The sequence below is a fragment of the Anguilla rostrata genome, chromosome 13 (genome assembly GCF_018555375.3).
Source record: "Anguilla rostrata isolate EN2019 chromosome 13, ASM1855537v3, whole genome shotgun sequence".
Classification (NCBI taxonomy): domain Eukaryota; kingdom Metazoa; phylum Chordata; class Actinopteri; order Anguilliformes; family Anguillidae; genus Anguilla; species Anguilla rostrata.
The window spans coordinates 35,947,839-35,968,563 of record NC_057945.1 but is presented as its reverse complement, the minus strand read 5'-3'; the positions used below and the strand labels follow the sequence as shown (position 1 = coordinate 35,968,563).

Genomic DNA, 20,725 nt, shown 5'->3' with positions numbered 1-20,725 from the left:
AGGTAGCGCCTAACCTAACCCCTACAGCCCTGACCCAACCGTAACCCTAACCCTAACCTAACCCAACCCTAACCAACCAACCGCTAACCCAACCTAACCACCATCCTAACCCAACCCTAACCCAACCGTAACCCTAACACTCATCCTAACTTAACCCAACCTACCACCATCCGCTAACCCCTAACCAACCATACCGCTAACCCACTAATCCACCATACCTAACAACCTAACCACTGACCCAACCGTAACCCCTAACCCTAACCCAACCCTGACCCAACCATACCGCTAACCCAACCCTAACCCAACCATACCGCTAACCCAACCCTAATCCAACCATACCGCTAACCCAACCTAACAACCTACAACCTACCCAACCCCAACCCTAACCCCTAACCCAACCATACCCCTAACCCTAACCCTAACCCAACCCTGACCCAACCATAACCCCTAACCCTAACCCAATCATAACCCCTAACCCTAACCTTATTCATTCTGCTGCTTCACAACACCAATCCCAATCCACACATCTGGGGACGTTCAGTTTGCTCAGAGGGTTTGAGAGAGTGGATTGATTGCCTTTAGCCTTCTGGGTCAGGTAAACTTCACTGATTAAGTTGAACTCATCTTTACTGTTTTTTTTTTTATTATAATGAGTTATAGCAACAATAACGATAATTGTTACCAATTTTCTGCACTATGGTTTTACAGTATAGAACTGTAGAATTGCTTCATTTGGTGTTCAATTAGTACCTTTTGCGGAGGTGAAATGTGGGAATGCTCATTTTTATTATGATTGACTTAATGGATACACAATTCAAAGAGTTCCAAATGTAGGACTGCAAAAACATGGGAGCAGAGAATGTAAAAAAAAAAAATATGCAAATAAGTAATTAAATGTGATTTATAAAGGTTGGTAACAATTATTAAAATGTGGTAATTATTATTAGTAAACATCATGAAACATGCAGGAATGCATTTTATTTATTTTTTTAATTATTATTATTTTTTTGAATACCTGGTGCTAATTAGCTCCATTCTTAGTAAACCAGCCACTTAGAGGGCAATTCAAAGGAAACCTGTGTCTGCTTGTTGCTGACACACACCCACAATGCAACAGCGCAGGGTGTTAAACATAATCAGCGCCAGCAAATCAGAAGCTGGCATTCCGTGGTACACTCTATGGTATGAGATAAAACAAGGGACACTGTGTGACAACCAGTGTTAGGAAATTTTATTAAAAAAACACTTTGAATTTAACTGAAATGCAGTCGCATTAATTGAAGGCAATTAAAAAAAAAAAAAAAAAACCCACTTCATAATTGATTAGGTCCGATTTTCGGGAGCTGGTAAAAGGCAGAGGCGAATGAAGAATAAACAGGGGTGATTTCGCCTCTCGGGGGCCTTTTACCCCCACCTTGCCAAAAAAAAAAAAAAAAAAAAAACCAGGGAGACAAGTTAATTGCCGCGGCGCTGAGCGGCTCATGGGCTAATGGGCAGGAGTGATACAGGCGCTGCTGGAGAATGAACAAACAGCGGATGCTCAGCAAAGCGACAATGTAAATAAGGTTTAATTCCCGTTTGTCAAGTCGCTGTTCGCGGCGCAGGAGTCCCGCGAGGGAGGTTTAACAGCGGCGTGTGCAGCGGACTGCGTCGGGGGGTGGGGGGTGGGGGGGGGGGGAACGGGGCCCTTCACTCAGGGCGAGAGCGAGATGGGCGAGCGAGCTACCCCCCGCCAGTAATTCCGCTCTCGCCTGGCGCGGGCGGGACCGTGGCGATGGCGGCGGCGGCGGCGGCGGCGACGTCGAAGCCGCGCGGATCAAGGAATAAGCCTCGATCGCGCGCAACAGGCACGAGTCCTCCACTTCCTGCGTCCTGCGCGTTAAATTTGGCAAGAGACAGGCTCTGGTCACACAAGCCCAGAGGCATTCTGGGAAGCTGGCCTGTGTGCTCTGTTGCCAATTAAATGGGAATCAGCTCAACCCCTGTTCAAACACCCGGGTCGAGGCGGGGAGGGGGGGGGGGGCGTGGGGGGATTGGGGGAGTAGGTAGGAGATATATGGCACTGTTCATATCACTGTTCATATTGTATCGCAACCGTGGTTTTTCTCTATGATGAATCATTTTAATAAAGCGTGTGCCCAGTGTCATATGCGTGCATCTCACGGTGGATATCCTCTGGGATTTCGCGCTCGTCCGACGGCGTCTCGGACTGCCTTAGCCTGTTTGGAGTGCCCAGTGCTTTTTATTGAGGCTCCTTCCTTCAGCCTCGGCTATTGATTCAGGAGAGCCCAGAGAAGACGCGTGCCCTCCTCAGAAACACATCAGCTGCCGTTTCTTTTTCCATCGCAGTTCTCCGTCATGGTCGCACAGTGCAGATCAGTACGTTGTGTTACATTGCATTGCGTTTCATTTGTCAGACGCTTTTATCCATAGCGATCAGGTCAGATAATTTGCGATTCTCACAAAGTATCAGTTATCCAAAGCCATAAATGCCAAGTCTACTTTCCACAGCAAGCATAGGCGTAGTCAGTAAGGCTATGGCAAGTCATAAACTAGAAATGAGGCGTGATTACATGAGACATGATTACAAGAGATTTCATAGAGAGCTACAAGCAGACCAGACCAGGCCAGTACCAGACCCCCGATGCCCATCCACACACTAGAACTGTGCTTTACCCCTACAATTTTCACACAGAGAGTAGTCAATGTGTGGAATAGCCAGCCAGGTCACATAGTAGAGGCAGAAACTATGGATTTTTAAGACCAGGCTTGGTAGAGTGTTAGATACAATCTTGTCTGTAGGTAATCCCAGCACTAGGTACAATTCAGTCAGGGAAATGACGAGCATTGTTGGGTTGAATGGCCTGTTCTCATAATGAAGTTATGTTGTGTTATGTTATGATCACCCCCTCCCCCCCTCCCCCCCCAGCAGCCCCCGCCCTATGAAAAGTCAAAGTGTTCCCTTTGGTCTTATTTTTCGACAGGACAGGGAGCAGCAGAGCTACTCCACCCTCAAGTCCAAGGGCACCTCCGCCAAGGTTTCGGGGCTGAAGCCGGGGACCCGCTACGTCTTCCAGGTGCGGGCCAGGACCTCGGCGGGCTGCGGCCGCTTCAGCCAATCGGTGGAGATCCAGACCGGCAAAGCGGGTGGGTTCACGAGCTGCAGGTCACATGATGTCTCCAACCGCTGAGAGCTAACAACTCTCTCACTGCCAGGTGGTTCAGAGGATCATAATGCCAGTAGTGTAATCGCTGAATTTTATTTTATAAAGGATATTTGTGGATATTTTCAGACAGTGTAGAGAACTTGCAGACTCCAGTGTACCGTGGCAGCTTTTGGTCAGACTTTCAAAAATATTAAAAACATGGCACATCTTATGTTCATGCAGGCAGGATACGTCTAAACAGAAGTTTGCACTTTGTTTTGGTTTGAATTTGTATTTGGAGCCTCCTGTGTTTTTAGGAACATTTACTGATATTGAAAAAAATGCTTAAAAAATGCTTTAAAAATATTATGGACAACTAAACAGCAGGTATGGTCTGTCTGGCTTATCTCATAACACAACCATAAAGATGACATGCTTTGCAATTAATTGTGCACTTAGCAGTCCAAGAACAACTTGTTAGCTGGACAGACAGGCATTGTGAACTCACAGCAGCCTTTCAAGCGATGGTTCTTGAAGTTTTTTCTGAGTCATAATTGATTTTTTTTTTTTTTTGTGTTTTATGTGTTTTTAATATATAAACACCGTTACTCACCGGGATGATTGTGTTACAGTTCCCCTAAAGTACAACACCATGACGATCATCTGGATCTCCATGGCGCTGGTGACGGGCCTGGTGACGTTCCTGGCCATCGTCATCTGCAGAAAACGGCAAGAGGAGTACTATGCATTGCTGCCCTTTTCTTACGCGGCCATTTCGTGCTTACCGAAACTCGTCAAAGTGCAATTAATGTGCAGTTTGTGCAGTTTTATGACCTCTACTCTGAGTCTGAGTCTAGCCTCAACTGTGTGTAAGCCCTACGCCTAACTGAAAAACACAGTCCTTTTTCTGTATTGTATGTAATTACTCAAGGTGAGCACTGTAGAAATGTGTAGAGTTGCATAGCAGTTACGCTAAATTTGCTTGCAGTCTCTGTAAATGAGACTTTCAATCAAAGTGTTTCTAAAGGTCAAATGTGTTATTGTGGTCATAATATTATCACAGAATATGTTTTCCATTATTTACCAAACATAATTTCAGCCAGGAAGCAATCACAAGTAACAGCAGGAATCTTTGAATATAACTGACAGGGGTATAATTTTGTGGTTTTTTTTCCTCGGAGAACCATGCCGTTAATGCTCACGTTATGTTTATTGAATTATATTAAAATATTTCTGCAGCAGTGCTGGCACTACTAATATAAAATGTAAACTTGAATTACCAGAGAGCAGTTATTGTCTAATCTAAGTTTTTCTCAGTTAGTTCATAACTGTACATGATAGTTGATTCCAGACAATTACAAATGCAAAGTGCTCTCAATTATCTTCTTGCTCCTGTTTTTGAAGTCTGCAAGTTTGATCTCAAATAAAAAGAGTATCAAATAATGAAATACGATTGTATTTAATTAATACTGACTTCAGTGATTTTCAGTGAAAATTATTTAAATTTGTTCAGAAAGCTGCACCCTATTCCCGCAGCCTCTCAGAGGATCCTAAAAAGATGTACCAATTTAAATATCTAAACAACCTCAGATGATTAAAGCCATGTTTCAGAGTTAATTAACTTCTGCGCAAAACGGGAGAGACTATTCAGGTTAGAACAGATTTATTTCACATGATTCTAAATGGAGGAAGAAAGAAATGGAATGTTCCATTCAGAATTGTTTGGGGGGGGGGAGACTAAAAACAGTGTCTGATTTATTTTTCTGTTTTTTTTTCTTCTGTGTGAAACAGACATTGTGGCTACAGTAAGGCTTTCCAAGACTCTGAAGAAGAGAAGATGCACTACCAAAATGGACACAGTGAGTATCCCACTTTGTAATTTAGCATCTCTTCAGAAAACATTGTCACCTTAAATTTCGACGAGTCTTGCAGTTCATTGTCCACTCTTTTATTGATTGAACTCAACTGGTGATACAGTTATATTTAATTATCAATTGTTGATAAATTCACTGTGACAATACTCACTGCTTTTTTCAAACCATATGAATTTAAAATGTTTTTTTTCAGGACTAACCAGATGTTGAAATCTTTTTTTAGTCTCTTTTCCAGAAGCCAGGTTTTATATCGACCCCCACACGTACGAAGACCCATGTCAAGCCGTACACGAGTTTGCCAGAGAAATCGAGGCTTCCAGGATTAAAATAGAAAAAATCATTGGTTCAGGTGAGTCTGCAGGTCACACCAAGGTGTGAGCCCCTGCTCCTCATCTTGTTCAGTAATTATGTCTTTTTTTCTTGTCTAGACTGTTCTCTGAAAGTACGCACAGTTCATGTTTCAGTTCTAACTTATACTTTCATTTTTCAGGAAAAAATGATAATGAACTAATAACAATCAAAATATTTACATTTAAAAATAAAGTAAAAAATATTGAGCTGGGGGGTACTAGTAAATTTGTTGTCATGGGGGGTAACTACAAATAAGTTCTGCAGTGGATAATATACGCAAGATATATAATAACTTGACGATCAAATCAACGCGTAGAATATTCTCAAAATGCCCAACTGCAAAGTAAACACTTTCACTTTTTTTTTTTATCATGGTCCTCATCTCGAAGAACAACAAAAGTTTCAAGATTTACAATTGAAATAACTTAATACCTACAAATATTGAATAATAATATATAATAATATAATAATTCTATTATAATAATTATATAATAACAAATATAATAATAATAATAATAATAATTTCACAAATACAAATACATAATTTAATAATTACGTCATGTGGTCCTCCTCAGGGGAGTTTGGGGAGGTGTGCTACGGCCGGATGCGTCTCCCGGGTAAGAGGGACATCCCGGTCGCCCTGAAGACGCTGAAGGCTGGGTACAGCGAGAAGCAGCGCCGGGACTTCCTGGGCGAGGCCAGCATCATGGCGCAGTTCGACCACCCCAACGTCATCCGCCTGGAGGGCGTGGTCACCAGGAGTGAGTTCTGTGAAGCTCTGTGTCGTTCACTCATGCCTCCATTAAAACCAGACCATGGGTCAAATACGTATTTGTTTTTGGATTCAAATACTTTTATACGCATTACTGATCTTGTCTGGTGTATTGGAACTGATGAAATACCATACCAATGGTTCCCAACCCTGTTCCTGGAGATCTACCATCCTGAAGGTTTTTTACTCCAACCCTAACACAGCGCACCTCATTCAGCAGCTAGAGATCTCTTTGATCTCTTGCAGAATTAGGTGTTACCAAATTAGGGTTAAAATGAAAACCTATCGGACAGATCTCCAGAAACAGGGCTAAGGAATCGCTGCCGTTTACATAAGCTTTGTAATTTCTTCCAAAAAAAACATGTTCATAAGTGTGTTGCGGTTACGGTGCCGGATTCACCTGGGAAGGTTCGTTTTGGGTTTTACTGAATTGCATTAGACCTTAAAGAGATTCTAAGTGTATTTGATGAAAAAATACACTTAGCCCTGTGCCTCGAAGGCTGTTGTATTATTAGATTTGAATATCCGTCCTAATGTTTGCTCCATCCTTCCTCCCCCCCCCAGGTAAACCAGTGATGATCATTACGGAGTACATGGAGAACGGATCTTTGGACTCCTTTTTACGGGTCAGTCCTCTTCCCTCTGTTGCTCCTGTTCCTCTACGCCAGGGGTCACTCAGTCTTATCCAGAACGGGCCGGTGTGGGTGAAGGCTTTTGTTTCCAACCAAGCAGTAACACACCTGACTCTACTAATCAAGGTCCTTAGCAAAGACTAGCGGTTGATTAGTAGAATCAGGGTGTGTAACTGTAACTGTTTGGTTGGAACGAAAGCCTGTATCCACCCCAGGGCTTTCTGGATGAGATTGAGGTTCCCTGCTCAAAGCTATAACATAGGACAGGAAACCCCCACCCTGTTCCTGGGAATCTACAACCCTGTAGGTTTTCATTCCAACCCTAATTTGGCACACGTTATTCCGCTAATTAGCTGCTCAGCAAAGATCTCTAGCTGCTGAATGAGGTGTGCTTTGTTAGGGTCGGAGTGAAAACCTACAGGGCGGTAGATCTCTAGCTGTTGAATGAGGTGTGCTTTGTTAGGGTCGGAGTGAAAACCTACAGGACGGTAGATCTCTAGCTGTTGAGTGAGGTGTGCTTTGTTAGGGTTGGAGTGAAAACCTACAGGACGGTAGATCTCTAGCTGTTGAATGAGGTGTGCTTTGTTAGGGTTGGAGTGAAAACCTACAGGACGGCAGATCTCCAGGAACAGGGTTGCTGCACCTCCCCTGCTGTAGTCGGTGGTTCAGTGTCCCGGGCCTGATGAGTTTGAAGGGAAGAACGCTGCTGTACTAATTGGCCTTAATTAGCCGAGGGCGCTGAGCGTGATTATGAGGGCTCGTGGTGTCAGCACTACACAGTGGCACAATGCTGTGTTTGTGAAGTTATGACATGCAGGCAATTAGTGAATGCACAAGGGTCAAGGAATTTGACTTTGTAATACAAATAGGTCGAAAGACAGTTTCACACGCAGGTCAGCAAACTTTTCTGAGCTTAACACGCATAATGCACGTACATATATATGTGTGTGTGTGTGTGTGTGTGTGTGTGCATATTTGTCAGATTCCTCAAATGAAAATGTCCCGTCTGTCTATAAATCAGAACCCGACTGTATATTTTCATTTTTTCTCTTTCTTTCAAAAAAAAACTGCCCTATATATATCAGTCAAGGACTCCTCTAATGTTTTATTAATAAAGCGTTGCAGCGGAGACGACACGCTAGCCGCGCGCTAGCGTACTAATAAGACCCGGTGCCGCCGGCGGCGGCTTGCGGAAGCCGCTCGAACCGCGGCGGCGGCGGTAAGACGCTCCCGTGTCAGAGGGCACATCCATCGCGGCGTTTGAGCGTGTCGTAAAAAAAAAAAAGCACTTTGGCGAAAGCGCGGATTTAACGTGACGCCGGCCGTCGTGGTGTGTGTGTTTAAACGGCCAATGAGAGGCCGGTTTTGTTACTCTAGGGGCGGAGACAGAAAGCGCCGTTGCCGGGGGCGTTGCTAAGTTTACTTACCTCCGTGTGGTTTATGGGTCCACTGTAGCGCCAGCATTATAAATTCCAATTCGCTGCTATGTTTAACTGACTGGCTAGATTATGGAGTCCTACTGTGCTCTAGACATTTAACTTCAAAATTCTCTTTTTTACTTAGCCATGTTTAATGATTACATTTAAATTTGAAACTAACTGTGGCCCTTTAAGATTCAGTAGTTTTATTTATTCTTAGTATTATTTATTTTATAAAATTAACTGCAACTGGTAAATCAGGTGTAGTTACACTAACTGAAACTGCGTACCTTTTAAGATTCAGTAGTTTATTTATTCTGTAGTATTATTTATTTTATAGAATAACTGCAACTGAGGTGAAAACTCCAGGTGTAGTTACACTAGCAAACTGCACACCTTTTAAGATTCAGTGGTTTATTCATTCCTCAGTATTCTTTATTCCTTAGTGTTATTTATTTTATAAAATAACTGCAACTGAGATGAGAACTCCATCCTGATTCTCTTGTCCTTGAAAACACTATTGCAGAGCCACGGTGGACAATAACCGAAGCTGCGCGCCTTTTAAGATTCAGTGGTTTATTCATTCCTCAGTATTATTTATTCCTTAGTGTTATTTATTTTATAAAATAACTGCAACTGAGGTGAGAACTCCAGCCTGATTCTCCTGTCCTTGCAGAGGCACGACGGGCAGTTCACCATCATCCAGCTGGTGGGGATTCTGCGTGGCATCGCGGCGGGCATGAGCTACCTGGCCGACCTGGGGTACGTCCACCGGGACCTGGCCGCCCGCAACATCCTGGTCAACAGCAACCTGGTCTGCAAGGTCTCGGACTTCGGCCTCTCCCGGGTCCTGGAGGACGACCCGAACGCGGCGTACACCACCACCGTGAGTGCTGACTTCCCGCCAAATGCGCCGGAGGGGAGGGGGGCGAGTGCTTATACCGCTATACGCGTAACCCCCAAAATGTCCAGCGAGCGTTCGGCTGTGTGCGTTTGGCTGCGTTTCAAGAAGTTAAAGCAACCTCCATAAAATATGAAATACAAGTCAACGTACAGTATACTGTACTGACGAATTACACACTCCTCTGCGGAGTAAAATATGGCTACAGTGAGGCCAGAGGCATAGCTAATAAAAAGAGGATTTTGAAGGTACAGTAAAAGGGATAGAGAAACTGGATCTGTGCTAAACCTGTCACAGCTTTTATATATAAAATTTATACATTTATACACACACACATATATATGTATATGTGTATATACATTTTATATATAAAAGCTATGTGTGTGTGTGTGTGTGTGTGTGTGTGTGCCTTCTGCTCTTGATTTCTGAAGCATGTACAGTATTTATGTTAATAATTACAAATGAAACATAATGAAGGATGGTGTTACAGTATTTTGAATATTCTGTGGCTTAGGGGGATTATGAAATCCACAAGGCTGTCATTGACAGAGTGACTCATTTACAATGCATAAACTCATTTTTGCAAATGTGTTTGTGCCTTTTTTTTTTTTTTTTGGTTTGCTTGTTTGTTTTTTGCAAAACAGGCACCTCACAACATACGGCTTTGGAAAAAAAAAAGGAAAGGAAAGGAAATTTCAGGAAAGGAAATTACCTCACCCTGTGAGGACATATTTGTTTGGGGAAGCAGTTCAACACAATTGTTGCATCAAAGTTACGAACGTTAATCCAATAACCTCCGTTTCTTTTGTCCACAGGGTGGCAAGATCCCTATTCGCTGGACGGCCCCAGAGGCCATCGCCTACCGCAAGTTTTCCTCAGCCAGTGACGTGTGGAGCTATGGCGTGGTCATGTGGGAGGTTATGTCCTATGGGGAGAGGCCGTACTGGAACCTGACCAATCGGGATGTGCGTACAAAATCACAGATTTTGTAGTTTTGCATGAAACAAATGGACAACAACTGGCTTTATTGCAAAGGCCTGTTGTGTCTTTGATGCCATTGCAAAATGCCCCTTCAAATGTTATTTAAACCTTAGAACAGAGCAAAGAAAGGAATCCCAGCTTTTGGTTGGGGTTCCAGCATTTTTATATCTACTTTGGAAGCACAGCTACTCACAGAATTGCGCTCACCCTCCACCACCCCAGCCTCCGCCTGCTGTTTGGATCTGCTTCTAGGTACGGGGGTGGTTTTTAATATTTCACCCGTTTAGTAGGGGAGATGTATCGCGCTCCCCGTTTGATTGGTCAGTGCACATGCAGACATACCTAAAGCAGATCCATTCAGCACCAAAACCAACAAGACCAGGTCAAAACCTACTATATAGCTGGACCTAACACACGTCATCTGGCCGACCAATGGTGTAACTTCATAACTCGGCTGACAGATGGTATAACTTCATCACTCACTCAGTCAGTCGCAGACATTTGCGTTTGTAGTTAAACAGCCAAAAAATAATTACATTGCGTATTCATCAATATGTCTGACCTAAGTACCAAGTGCGTTGTCCCGAAACGAAGCGCTGCCCTCGTTTCCCAGGTGATAAAGTCCGTGGAGGAGGGCTACCGTCTCCCCGCCCCCATGGCCTGTCCGGGGGCCCTCCACACCCTAATGCTGGACTGCTGGCAGAAGGACCGCAACGAGAGGCCCAAGTTCTGCCAGATCGTCACCGTTCTGGACAAGCTGATCCGCAACCCGGAAAACCTCAAGTCCCTTGAGACGCTATGCAGGTGAGCCGTCTCCACGGAAACGGCTGCAGATCTCCGTCTCCGGGGGAAACGGCCGCAGATTTCCGTCCCCGTCTTCCCTTGTCCTCGCAGCCTGGACGTGTCCCGTTCCCGTCCGACAAAGTTCCCCTCCCAAAACTTTCTCCCCCAGATGGCGGAGGGGGCCAGCCATCGCCATTAAGTGTGGGCACTGCTCTCTCTCCAATCAGCTCATTTAACACAGACGTGTTCCCTGTTAAATAAAATGCCCCTGGGTGATATTGACATTGATCTGCATGGGGGGGCGCTTTAGGACCGGGCTTGTTTAAATCACCTGGTTCGGTCTCGCCCCCCCCCCAACCAGAGCCGCTGGTGCATGGCGGAGGCCGACGAGGGGTTTTCTCTTCGCATTAATCTAACCAGCTACAGCCTCCGCAATCAGCCCCCTCCCTCCCTCCCCTCCCCCTCAGCCTCCACTATCATTTTAACTCCCATTGATTTTGTGCCCGAGCCGGCGGTGCGTTTCAAAGGCCCGTTCGCTCTCGTTGCAGGTTAAACAGCCCTCTGATGAACAGAAGCATTCCCGATTTCAGAAGCTGCCGGTCGGTGGACGAGTGGCTGGACACCATTAAGATGGGCCGCTACAAAGGCAACTTCGCCGCGGGCGGGTACATGACTCTGGGCCACGTAATGGGGATGAATCAACAGTGAGTAGGCCCCCCTCCCCTTCCTCCCTCCCCCCCCACCACCAGCACCCCCCCCATCCCACAAGGTCCAACAATTATTCAAGAGGTTTGAAACTATGCGGCTGGGCAGGTGTCGGCTAATCGAGCCACTCACACAAAAGATCTGCAGTTGTCACTCCAAACCGGTGTGGGGATACAGAGGCAGAGAGGGTGCTTGTGAGTGATCTGTTGGGGGGGGGGGCAGGTATTCGGGGATGTGGGGAATGCGCGATCAAAATGCAGTCTGCCATTAAGCCTTTCAAATGTAACCTCTCAGTGTGTACGGCTCCCCATTGATGGCGTTACCAGCGGTAATTTGGAAGGGGCGAGCGTGGCGTTGATATTACGCCGAGGCGCGACCTTTCGCTATGGTAATGTAATCAGCGGCGGTAACGGCGGCGCTGTAACCTTTCGCGGCGAGCGTACGCCGAGATTAGTTTGTGAAACGCGGGCGTCGTGTTGTTTTGTGTTGCTACCGCCGCCATGCTGCTTTTCCTTTGAGCCTCATTTCCGTCTTGTTTCCCGGGCGACAGTGACATCCACCGGCTGGGCGTGACGCTGATGGGCCACCAGAAGAAGATCATGACGAGCGTCCAGGTGATGCGGGCGCAGGTGCTGAACAAGAGCGTGCCGTCCGTGCACGTATAGTCAACGCACAGCACTGCCCACAGGGGGCGCCACAGCTGATCGTTTTTAACACGTTTATATTTGAAAATGTACAATAAAATGAAATGTGTGTACAGACTTATAAAAGACACGTCCTGAAGCGCTCTTCCTTTGAAAGTGGATACTTTTCAGTTATACCTGATGGATTTTACTTTTTTAATTTTTTGGTGGAAGACTACTTCGTTGTTGTTGGTTTTTTGTTTTTTGTTTTTTTACAACATCCAAATTTCTTGTCTTGTTTATATCAGTAGGGGGGAAAAAGACTGCCTTAAATCTCCCGATTTTAATTTTACTCTGCAAAAGAAAGCTAACGTGTGGAACTGGACAGTGACACGGACTGGGAAAAATATCAAATGGTAATAGAGACGATCATCTGACCTGAGTTGAGCTCGCGGTGCCAAAAGACCTTCTCACCAATAATGGGACCTCAGCAGTTCAGCAGAAAATGACCCAGAACTCCCCCGGTTTCAGAACTGTACTTATTCCTGACGTACAGCACTGCTGGAGTTCCTTGGCGGTGGAGCTGAAAAGCAGTGCGGCAGCAAAGAAAACTTTTTAAAAGAAAGAAGAGGAAAATAAGGTTGTCAAAGTCGTCAACCTTTGCGACGGAACTGAAGGACACGCAGTCTTTTCCTGCCACTGTCTGAAAGCTGCTTAGCGCACAAATACCTTGAAAATAACTATCTATTGTGATTTTATTGTTACTGCTTTTTTTTTTTTTGTTTGTTTAGTTTCTTGCCTCTGTAGTCTTAAGAAGCAAAAGGGATATTGTACAAATATTGTGTTTCTTAGAATAACCTAAAAGGGACTAACTGAAGGTATTTGCTTCCATGTGCAATCATAAGAATGTTTTCTTTTTTTTTTCCCGCACAAACACTGTTTCCTGGTATGCAGTCAAGTACAACACAGTGGATGGTTAATATCTTTTTTAATATTGATAAACCCAGGTGATATTCCCTAAATTAATATTAAGATACCTTTACTGGCAAATTGCAGTTTCTTTAAAAACCTACACGCCATGTTGAATTACCCCTGTTAAAAAACACAACCCCTTACAAAACCTAAGGCTGTTCACTGAAGAAAATTAGCAGATTTCTGCAGAATTTCCATTTTAAATGCATATATTCAATTAAATTCCTGATAGAGTTGGAAACTAACAATATGTAACTGAAATTGAGCAGGTTATTTTGATGTAAACTACAGTTGTAGCATGTATGGTGGTTAATAGAGGCTTGGTTTATCCAAGTCAACACTTCCCAGGGATTGTGTTGTTTTAAATTTGATTTATTTATTCTTTCCCGTAGGACCACCTTGGGGAGTAATATTAACATATTAACAGGGTTCATCTGTATGTTTCACTCCTCAATGCCTGCAGTAGCAATGCTGTCAGGACAAAATAATAAGACTTTTTCTGAGTGCAAACTTCAAGGGACATTCTGGTTTCACATTAATTTTCAATTGTAAATGTACAGTTTATATACAAAATAAAAGTTCCTTCCCTAATACCGAAAGGCAATATCCATATAAATGCACATTATTGTGCAAATAAAAATCGAAACACTGCCATGACAGACACACAATACGGAGCTTTCAGTATAATCATACCTTAAATAATCAAGCAGTAAATCAATCTCTTACCGTCCTCTATAGGCTGCATCAGTGGAAGCTGACTAAACCAAACTCACATCTCAGCCTGACCACTGAGGACAGATCTTTTTTTGAGTGGATATTTCACACGTAGCCCAAAACTAGCCTTTATTATTCACAGCAAACCTCATCTGAAAAAAAAGAAAGTTTAAAAGGCTTATGGTTGTAAATGTTACTTAAAAAAAAACATGACTAGAAATAATTGCGTGCCAACGAATTGGGAGGACTAGGTTGCAAAAGGGCTTTTGTTTCCAAGGACACTAAGTGCAACCCCACTTTTTTTTTTCTTTTTTTTACTTGTGCTGATTGGTGCCTCTAATTTTGTGGGGCTTGCCTTCCCCTTAAAATTACCTTCACAGTCAGGAAGTCATAAGCTTCCTGGGTGCAATGTGATGTCAACAGTATCAGTGATGTAAGGGTGACAACTTTACTTGAACCCTTCAATGTAAGGCTGTCATAACACTGTTATAAACATGACTTAACAGCTGTCATACTTTAAATGTTATGTTATGTTATGACCAATTAAAAAACATTTACCAATTAAGGTTTTGACAGTTTTACGTCATTTGACATAAGCTGACAATCTGTTATGCCATCTTGTGACAGCTGTTATGTCATGTGTATGACAGTGTTATGTGACCCTTATGTCAAAAGGTTCAAGTTTTACCAATGTAAGTAGCAGAGACCCACAAAACACCACAGACACAGGCGGAAATTAGGTAAATGTACAACCAGAACCATTGTAAATTACTGATCTAGGTTTATGTGACTACGTAAAATGGAATATCCGTCATCCATGTCTTTTTTTCCAGTCCTTGGCTTGGATGAGAGGCCAGTTCTGTTGCCTTTCTAGCTTTAAATTCAGTGCCGATAGAAAGGTGTGTCTCGAGGATTCCAGACTTCCAATTTTAGAATTTAAAGCAGGAATGGGATCGTTTAATTGATAAAGTTGTGGTAATTTACCTCATTATTTATAAAAAAAACAGATAAATTAGCCCAGTTTTATGGAATCGAATGAATTATGAAATGCTTTGTTTAGCCAGAACTTTTAAATATGTAGACCTAAAAGATGTACATTATTATATGTAACTATATTATTCACTTAGCCACTTTTTTGTACCGCACAGTTCATTTGTCTTGTGAAAGGTCATGAAAGAAATATTGTTCAATGAAGTTTATTCAGTGTAATTCAGCAATATAAACAGCTACAATATTGATTGGAGGATACAGGTCTGTTGTGTATAATTTTGCAAGAGCCATTTCACTTATGGGAGCTGTGTAACTTAACTTTTATTTTAAGTCTCTAAAGACTCTGTGTTCGAGAAGCATTTACCTGCGGATGTAATGCTACAGGATTGTTTCAGTAAATGGCACCTTACTGTGCATGACAACGGTGAAAACAAGGTGTAAAATAGCTGGAGTTATAAGGCTCTATAATAACATGATAGAGCCTTATAACATATAATATACATATATATAATATAAATGCATAGTTTAGTCAAGATTATGGGGGTTTTGTCCTCTGTTGATTCTTTTGCAAACATAAACAAGATTCATTTTTTATGTTCTTATACAACACCGATGCAGTGGTTTAAAACAGGTTTATTGAAGCAGGGCTATTATTTTATTTATTTTTATGTTTTTTAAATTTATGATTACAAGACAAACAATGCTGCGGTAAGATCAGGGCCAGAGAGTAACAAGATAAAATCAGTCACACATCAGAGTAAGTGTGAAATTACAAACAAGCTGTTTTTTTTTTCTTTTTTCTTTCCCCTGTTGTTTGTTAATGCCTCGGTATTCACGCAAACACACCTGTCCTTTTGAAAAAGATGTAAAATGGTAACGAAGTGCGTGGAGTGTAAATGCTTGGAACGTTGGAAGTTAAATATGTGCAATAAAAGGAAGCAGAGAGACTGATTTCTGATTATCAGGATCTGAGGAGGTTAGGCTGATCCTTCGCTTTCTGTAGTCCCTGAAAATTCCACATTCATGAAACTGTGACAGCCACGTCAAAGTCTGAGTGTAATACACTTTTTATTTAAACATGAATAATACACTTAAACCAACTTTTTATAGGCAACATTGTGCATTCGACGGCTCCTAAAATTAACATAAAAAGCACTGTAAATACACTGATATGATACTTTCTTACATTTGTTTTCCCTCAGACTTAAAAACGAATCGCATAGTGGCTGGTTTTAAAAGAGGCCTAACTCCCAATATCTGATGAAGCTAGTTGTGTTGGTATAACATATGTTATCCTCATCTGCTCATGTACATATGCGTGTGTGTGCGTGTGTGTGTGTGTGTGTGTGTGTGCATATACATGTGTGAGTTTGTCAGGAAAGCATTACTGTCTCTCAATAATATGCTCACACATCATATTCCAAATTCACGCATGTGACATTTTGATACATCCATTCATGCACACTATAATTATTTCTAAATTGGCAGCACGTGTGCATGAGTGTCTTTTTTTCCCCCAGCTGGCTGAAGAAGAGCGAAAAAACAAAAAAAAAATCCTTTTTGCTTACAGCATCGGTCCTTTTGAGTAATTTGCCTGTGTTCACCTCGGGCTAGCAGTTTAAAGATAATCCCTTGTTCAGGTGAAATGGGACGGTCAACAGACCACATTAATCTCCCTCTCAACGCGCCGTAGGAAGGCGGTCCCCGTTGCCACGGATATTCCCGCTTCTAATTATCATCAATCCGCCGCGAACGAAGTCCCGGCTCTTCGGCTGCGACCGCGTACGACCCCGCGTTCCCGCCAAAAGCGTCTCTCTTAAAAAAAAACTCGCGAGGCAGAGAGATTCGGCTGAAAACCGCGATGCTGATCTTTCGTTTTCACGTGACCGCTGATAGCAGCGGCCGCCATTTGAGTTTTTGTCCTCAGCGGCTGTGTCCTGTACTTTAATATCCGCCATTTAAACTAGCCTATTTAAGGATCAAGTTTTAACTTTATATTTTTTTTATTTTTTTAAGCTCCCTTTCATTTTATTATAGATCCATCCACTAAATATGCGCGGGTATAGTTTGTTTAAAAGCAGTATTCTAAATTATTATTCTAATGTGGATTATCTTACTGTTAGAATATAGTGAATAACAGCAAAAACACATGCATAAATAGTCACACACACACACAAACACACCCTCTGAAGAAATTATAAGTAACATGTGTTTAATTATGTAGTCCCGTACATGCATCTCTGCAGGTTACTTCATACATTATGAAACTGACGGCATCAGTTGAGAGTTCTGGCTCAATCGCTTCAGCCAGGAGCAATCCGGCCTACGCTACTGTCGCCTCTTTGAATGGTCTTAGATGGCACGAAAAAAAGGCAGTGAATTAAAAAAAAAAATTTTTTAAAGCGAAATGGCCAGAGAGCTGCGGCACACGCTCACACGATGCCACCAGCGCTTGACGAGATGATAACACGTTTACCTCGGTTTAAAATAGAGCGGTCCGGTGTGCTGCAGTAGCCGCCTCAGCGCCCGTGTTTTTTTTTGTTGAGTGTATATAGCGCTAGTATTGGCTCTGAGGCGGGGGGGAGCGGGAATCCAATAACAGCGGCCGTTTTTTAGGGCCCGGCTCGGGGAGCGCATCCGTCACCAAAGCCCAACGGCTGGCCCTTCTCCGCCAATTAGACCGAGCGCTAATTAGCGATTGCATTAGCAATACTCGGGACACCGCCGCGGAATTCTGCAAGGTCCTTCTTTTTTTTCTTTTTTTTTTCCTCCTCCACCACCGTTAAGGGCGGAAAAAGAAAGAGAAAGAGAAAAGGAAAAAGAAAAATCCCACTCGGTTTATCAGCGGCTGGCGAAACCGCCAATAACCTGAGAGAGATGGGAGCTTAGCTCAGCTGGACGTTAATGCAACCTTTCCTTTTTTTTTTTTTTTTTTGCGCTGTGTGTTTAGATTAGAAGCGGTAATAATTGCATTTGCCATTTACTCTGAAACCAGTTAATACGGGGGCCATTCCTTTTGTGGGGGCTGGGAATAAACTAAAATTGAGGTGTTTTGCCTTGTTTGTGTTCCTTGGTTAGGCACATTTCCTTGAATAATCTTCACATTCCACCGAGCGCCCCCTTCACAGCCCCCCCCCACCCCCCCACCACTTCTCTTTAATGCCAGTATGTTGCTTGTTTGCAGGTCCCGCATTAAAGATGCAGAAAGGTTTTTTATGCCCTAAAACTACAGGCATGGGCACATCAGCCCAAAAGGCCTATATTAGAATATAAATATTCTAAAATGTTAAACAAGAACCAGCTGTCCACTTTGAGAGCCACATTTAAGTTACTGACTACATTGCTCACATTAGCTTTTTTTTTGTAGCCATCTATTAGCGGCTACCCTTTCAGTACATAATAATAATATGGCACATTTACATAATCATACACTTCAACTGTAAACTGTACAGGGGAAGAAAAAGATGGATGACTTTGTAGATGCCCGACTGATGCAGAAAGTGTCACATGCTGTAGTGGGTGATCAGGACTTCACAAAAAATATATCCTCAAGAAATGTGTAGTACCGTTATTTAAAAAATAATTATTACTTTCGGGTTGTTTTAATTTGCACAAGTGTGGACTAATTGCTTGGCCGTGACTGGGATGCAACTGCAACCATACGAAACTCCACAGCACCAGGAAGAATGTTGGATAGTACTGTATAAGCACCCCCAGCCGCACCCCCCCCCCCCTCTTCCAGGGGCCTAGAGCTGGTCAGGTGACATCAGTGAGAGAATCACAATTCCTCCTGTGGCTGTCATATTACAAATTATCACTGGCACTAGTTACTGTAGTTTGTACAGCTGTTTGTCATTTTTAAAACAGTGCAAATATTCAGTTCCTGTGTAATTACACAAACAGCGATTAACCTGCGACAGCTGTGCTTATTTTGGGATTCACAAACTATTCATCTGAAATTTAGATCATACATTTAGAAAAGACTAAGCGCACAATTTCAGCGAAAATAACGGCAGTGGTTCCTGAAAACCTTTCATTTTCAAAATATTTTTTAAAAAATGGCAGAAAATCTACTTTGGCAAACCAGCTAATTGAAACTGCTTGATGGAACAAAGTGATACATACTTTAAAAACAAGATGAACTTCTCTAGAGTGACCCTAGAGGTACCTGGACTCTATGAACCTGTGTGATTGAAGCGGAACAACCTATTCAGAAGTTTCAATAATTTTAGCAACAACTGCAGATGAGTCGACTAATACAGAAAGAGACAGTGTCTCACGATTTTGGACACTTGTTTTATAAAATTAAAAAAAATGTATTAATCTCTTCAAAGCATTGTACAGTATGATTTATCAAAAATAAAGCTATAAATAATGAATGTCTTTCATTGACTACCTATTTAGAATTGCAGGTCACACCAGCTCAGAAGTTAACTTGAAATAGGTTAATTTAGGGAATCAAATGCAATGTTATATTCGTTATTTTATATTTGTCAGCAATTTGTTTGACAGCAGGATTATAAAATTCAGCACCTTCCTCAATCCAGCGTCCTCTGTGTGGCATTTGAAACAGAATTTTATTTCAGGGAAACATTTTTGTTGTTTGTGGTAAATAACTTCATTTTTTGAAATGCAAAATTGACTTCAGTTCTATTTTTTTTGTTTTTTTGTTTTTTGGCTGGACCACAACAGCGGGGCCAGCCCTACAAACGTGAATGTCTGTGACTGACTGACTGACTGACTGAGTGAGTGAGTGAGTGAGTGAGTGAAGAAGTTACACCACTGGTCGGTCGAGTTATGAAGTCACACCATTGGTCGCCGGTCCAGCCATACTAGGTTTTGAACTGGTCTTGCTTTTGTTTTGTTTTGTGGAGCTGTCAAACACAGGTGTGCGCACCGTTACCGTCAAAATCCTCTCCGCGATGTTTCTCCACCAATCACCGGTCGCTGCATCGATTTGTAAAGTTTCCAAGGGCAGCGTTCACTCCACACGCAGATCTCCACGCGTTTTCTTGTCCTGGAGCCGCTCATCGATCGTAAAAAAAAGCTGGACTGGGGCGCCCTCACTCTGGATTTACCCAACTGAAGCTGAAATGTAAAAATACAAATATATATATATATATCAAAATATGCGGTAATATTGGCATTTGAAGTGAGCAGAATACACTCACTTAACACCGAGTGCCACCCGCCCCTCCAGCAGTTCACTTTTAACATACAAACTAAAAACTTAAAATACATTCTGTAGGAGTTGTGCTTTAATAAAAAAAAGAAAGAAAAAAAAAAAGAAGTGTCCTCTAGTCTTCCTCCCCCTGGGTACGGTGTCTTTCAGATGAAAATTCATTTTCGAGGCACAAAGGACAAGCTCATACAGCCTCTTCTTGCATTGTTCAGATATATATATATATTCGATATCACACGTAAACACCCTCATGTATTATGCATTCATGAGTTAAATGCTGTTGTTGCGGAGATGCACCATATATTATGCACGAGGCGCATGGTGTTTGACTGCATATGACAGTTTGCGTAAAGTGTTAAGCTCTGAGTAGCGTTGGGGCATCGGCCTGTACCCTGGGGGAAGGGGGGGCATGTGCCTATGATGGACATCGCGTCATTCAAGGTTGGCAGTTTGGGTAAGATCTACGCATTCTCTGACGAATGAGAGAACTCTAGAACTCTGGAGAGCTTTGTCTGTAACACAAATTCATGGCAAATTCATTTTTTAACTGACTTTTTTCAATACCTTCCCAATACTATTCACAAGTGCTGTAGCTGCTAAAAATCAAGGGAAATCATACTGATTAAAACAGGAATATTGGCCACGGTCCTTGGATGAGTCAGAAATAAATGAAAATATTCT

The 20,725-nt window shown here is 42.7% G+C and overlaps 1 protein-coding gene and 1 long non-coding RNA gene across 7 annotated transcripts in view; one reads left to right on the top strand and one right to left on the bottom strand.

Moving 5' to 3' along the window:
• epha8 (eph receptor A8) overlaps positions 1-15,809 on the top strand; it is a 91,231-nt gene extending 75,422 nt beyond the window's left edge. Inside the window, exons 7-17 of the mRNA XM_064305357.1 lie at positions 2,985-3,147; positions 3,779-3,875; positions 4,938-5,005; positions 5,244-5,369; positions 5,947-6,132; positions 6,708-6,769; positions 8,870-9,079; positions 9,910-10,059; positions 10,689-10,879; positions 11,407-11,562; positions 12,114-15,809. Coding sequence (XP_064161427.1) covers positions 2,985-3,147; positions 3,779-3,875; positions 4,938-5,005; positions 5,244-5,369; positions 5,947-6,132; positions 6,708-6,769; positions 8,870-9,079; positions 9,910-10,059; positions 10,689-10,879; positions 11,407-11,562; positions 12,114-12,228 — 1,524 coding nt within the window. The 3' untranslated portion in view covers positions 12,229-15,809. The remainder of the gene's footprint in view (positions 1-2,984; positions 3,148-3,778; positions 3,876-4,937; positions 5,006-5,243; positions 5,370-5,946; positions 6,133-6,707; positions 6,770-8,869; positions 9,080-9,909; positions 10,060-10,688; positions 10,880-11,406; positions 11,563-12,113) is intronic.
• The window catches only part of LOC135237845 (uncharacterized), a 37,971-nt gene continuing 20,392 nt past the window's right edge, over positions 3,147-20,725 (bottom strand). Inside the window, exons 2-3 of one of the 6 annotated variants that reach the window (XR_010324938.1) lie at positions 19,766-19,950; positions 3,147-3,863 (exon numbers count right to left, since the gene is read on the bottom strand). This is a non-coding gene — a long non-coding RNA (uncharacterized LOC135237845). Of the gene's footprint in view, positions 3,864-6,029; positions 6,169-8,904; positions 9,044-12,440; positions 12,770-19,759; positions 19,951-20,725 lie in introns of those variants that run through there. The other 5 variants (XR_010324936.1, XR_010324939.1, XR_010324937.1 and 2 more) reach the window with 5 other exon arrangements.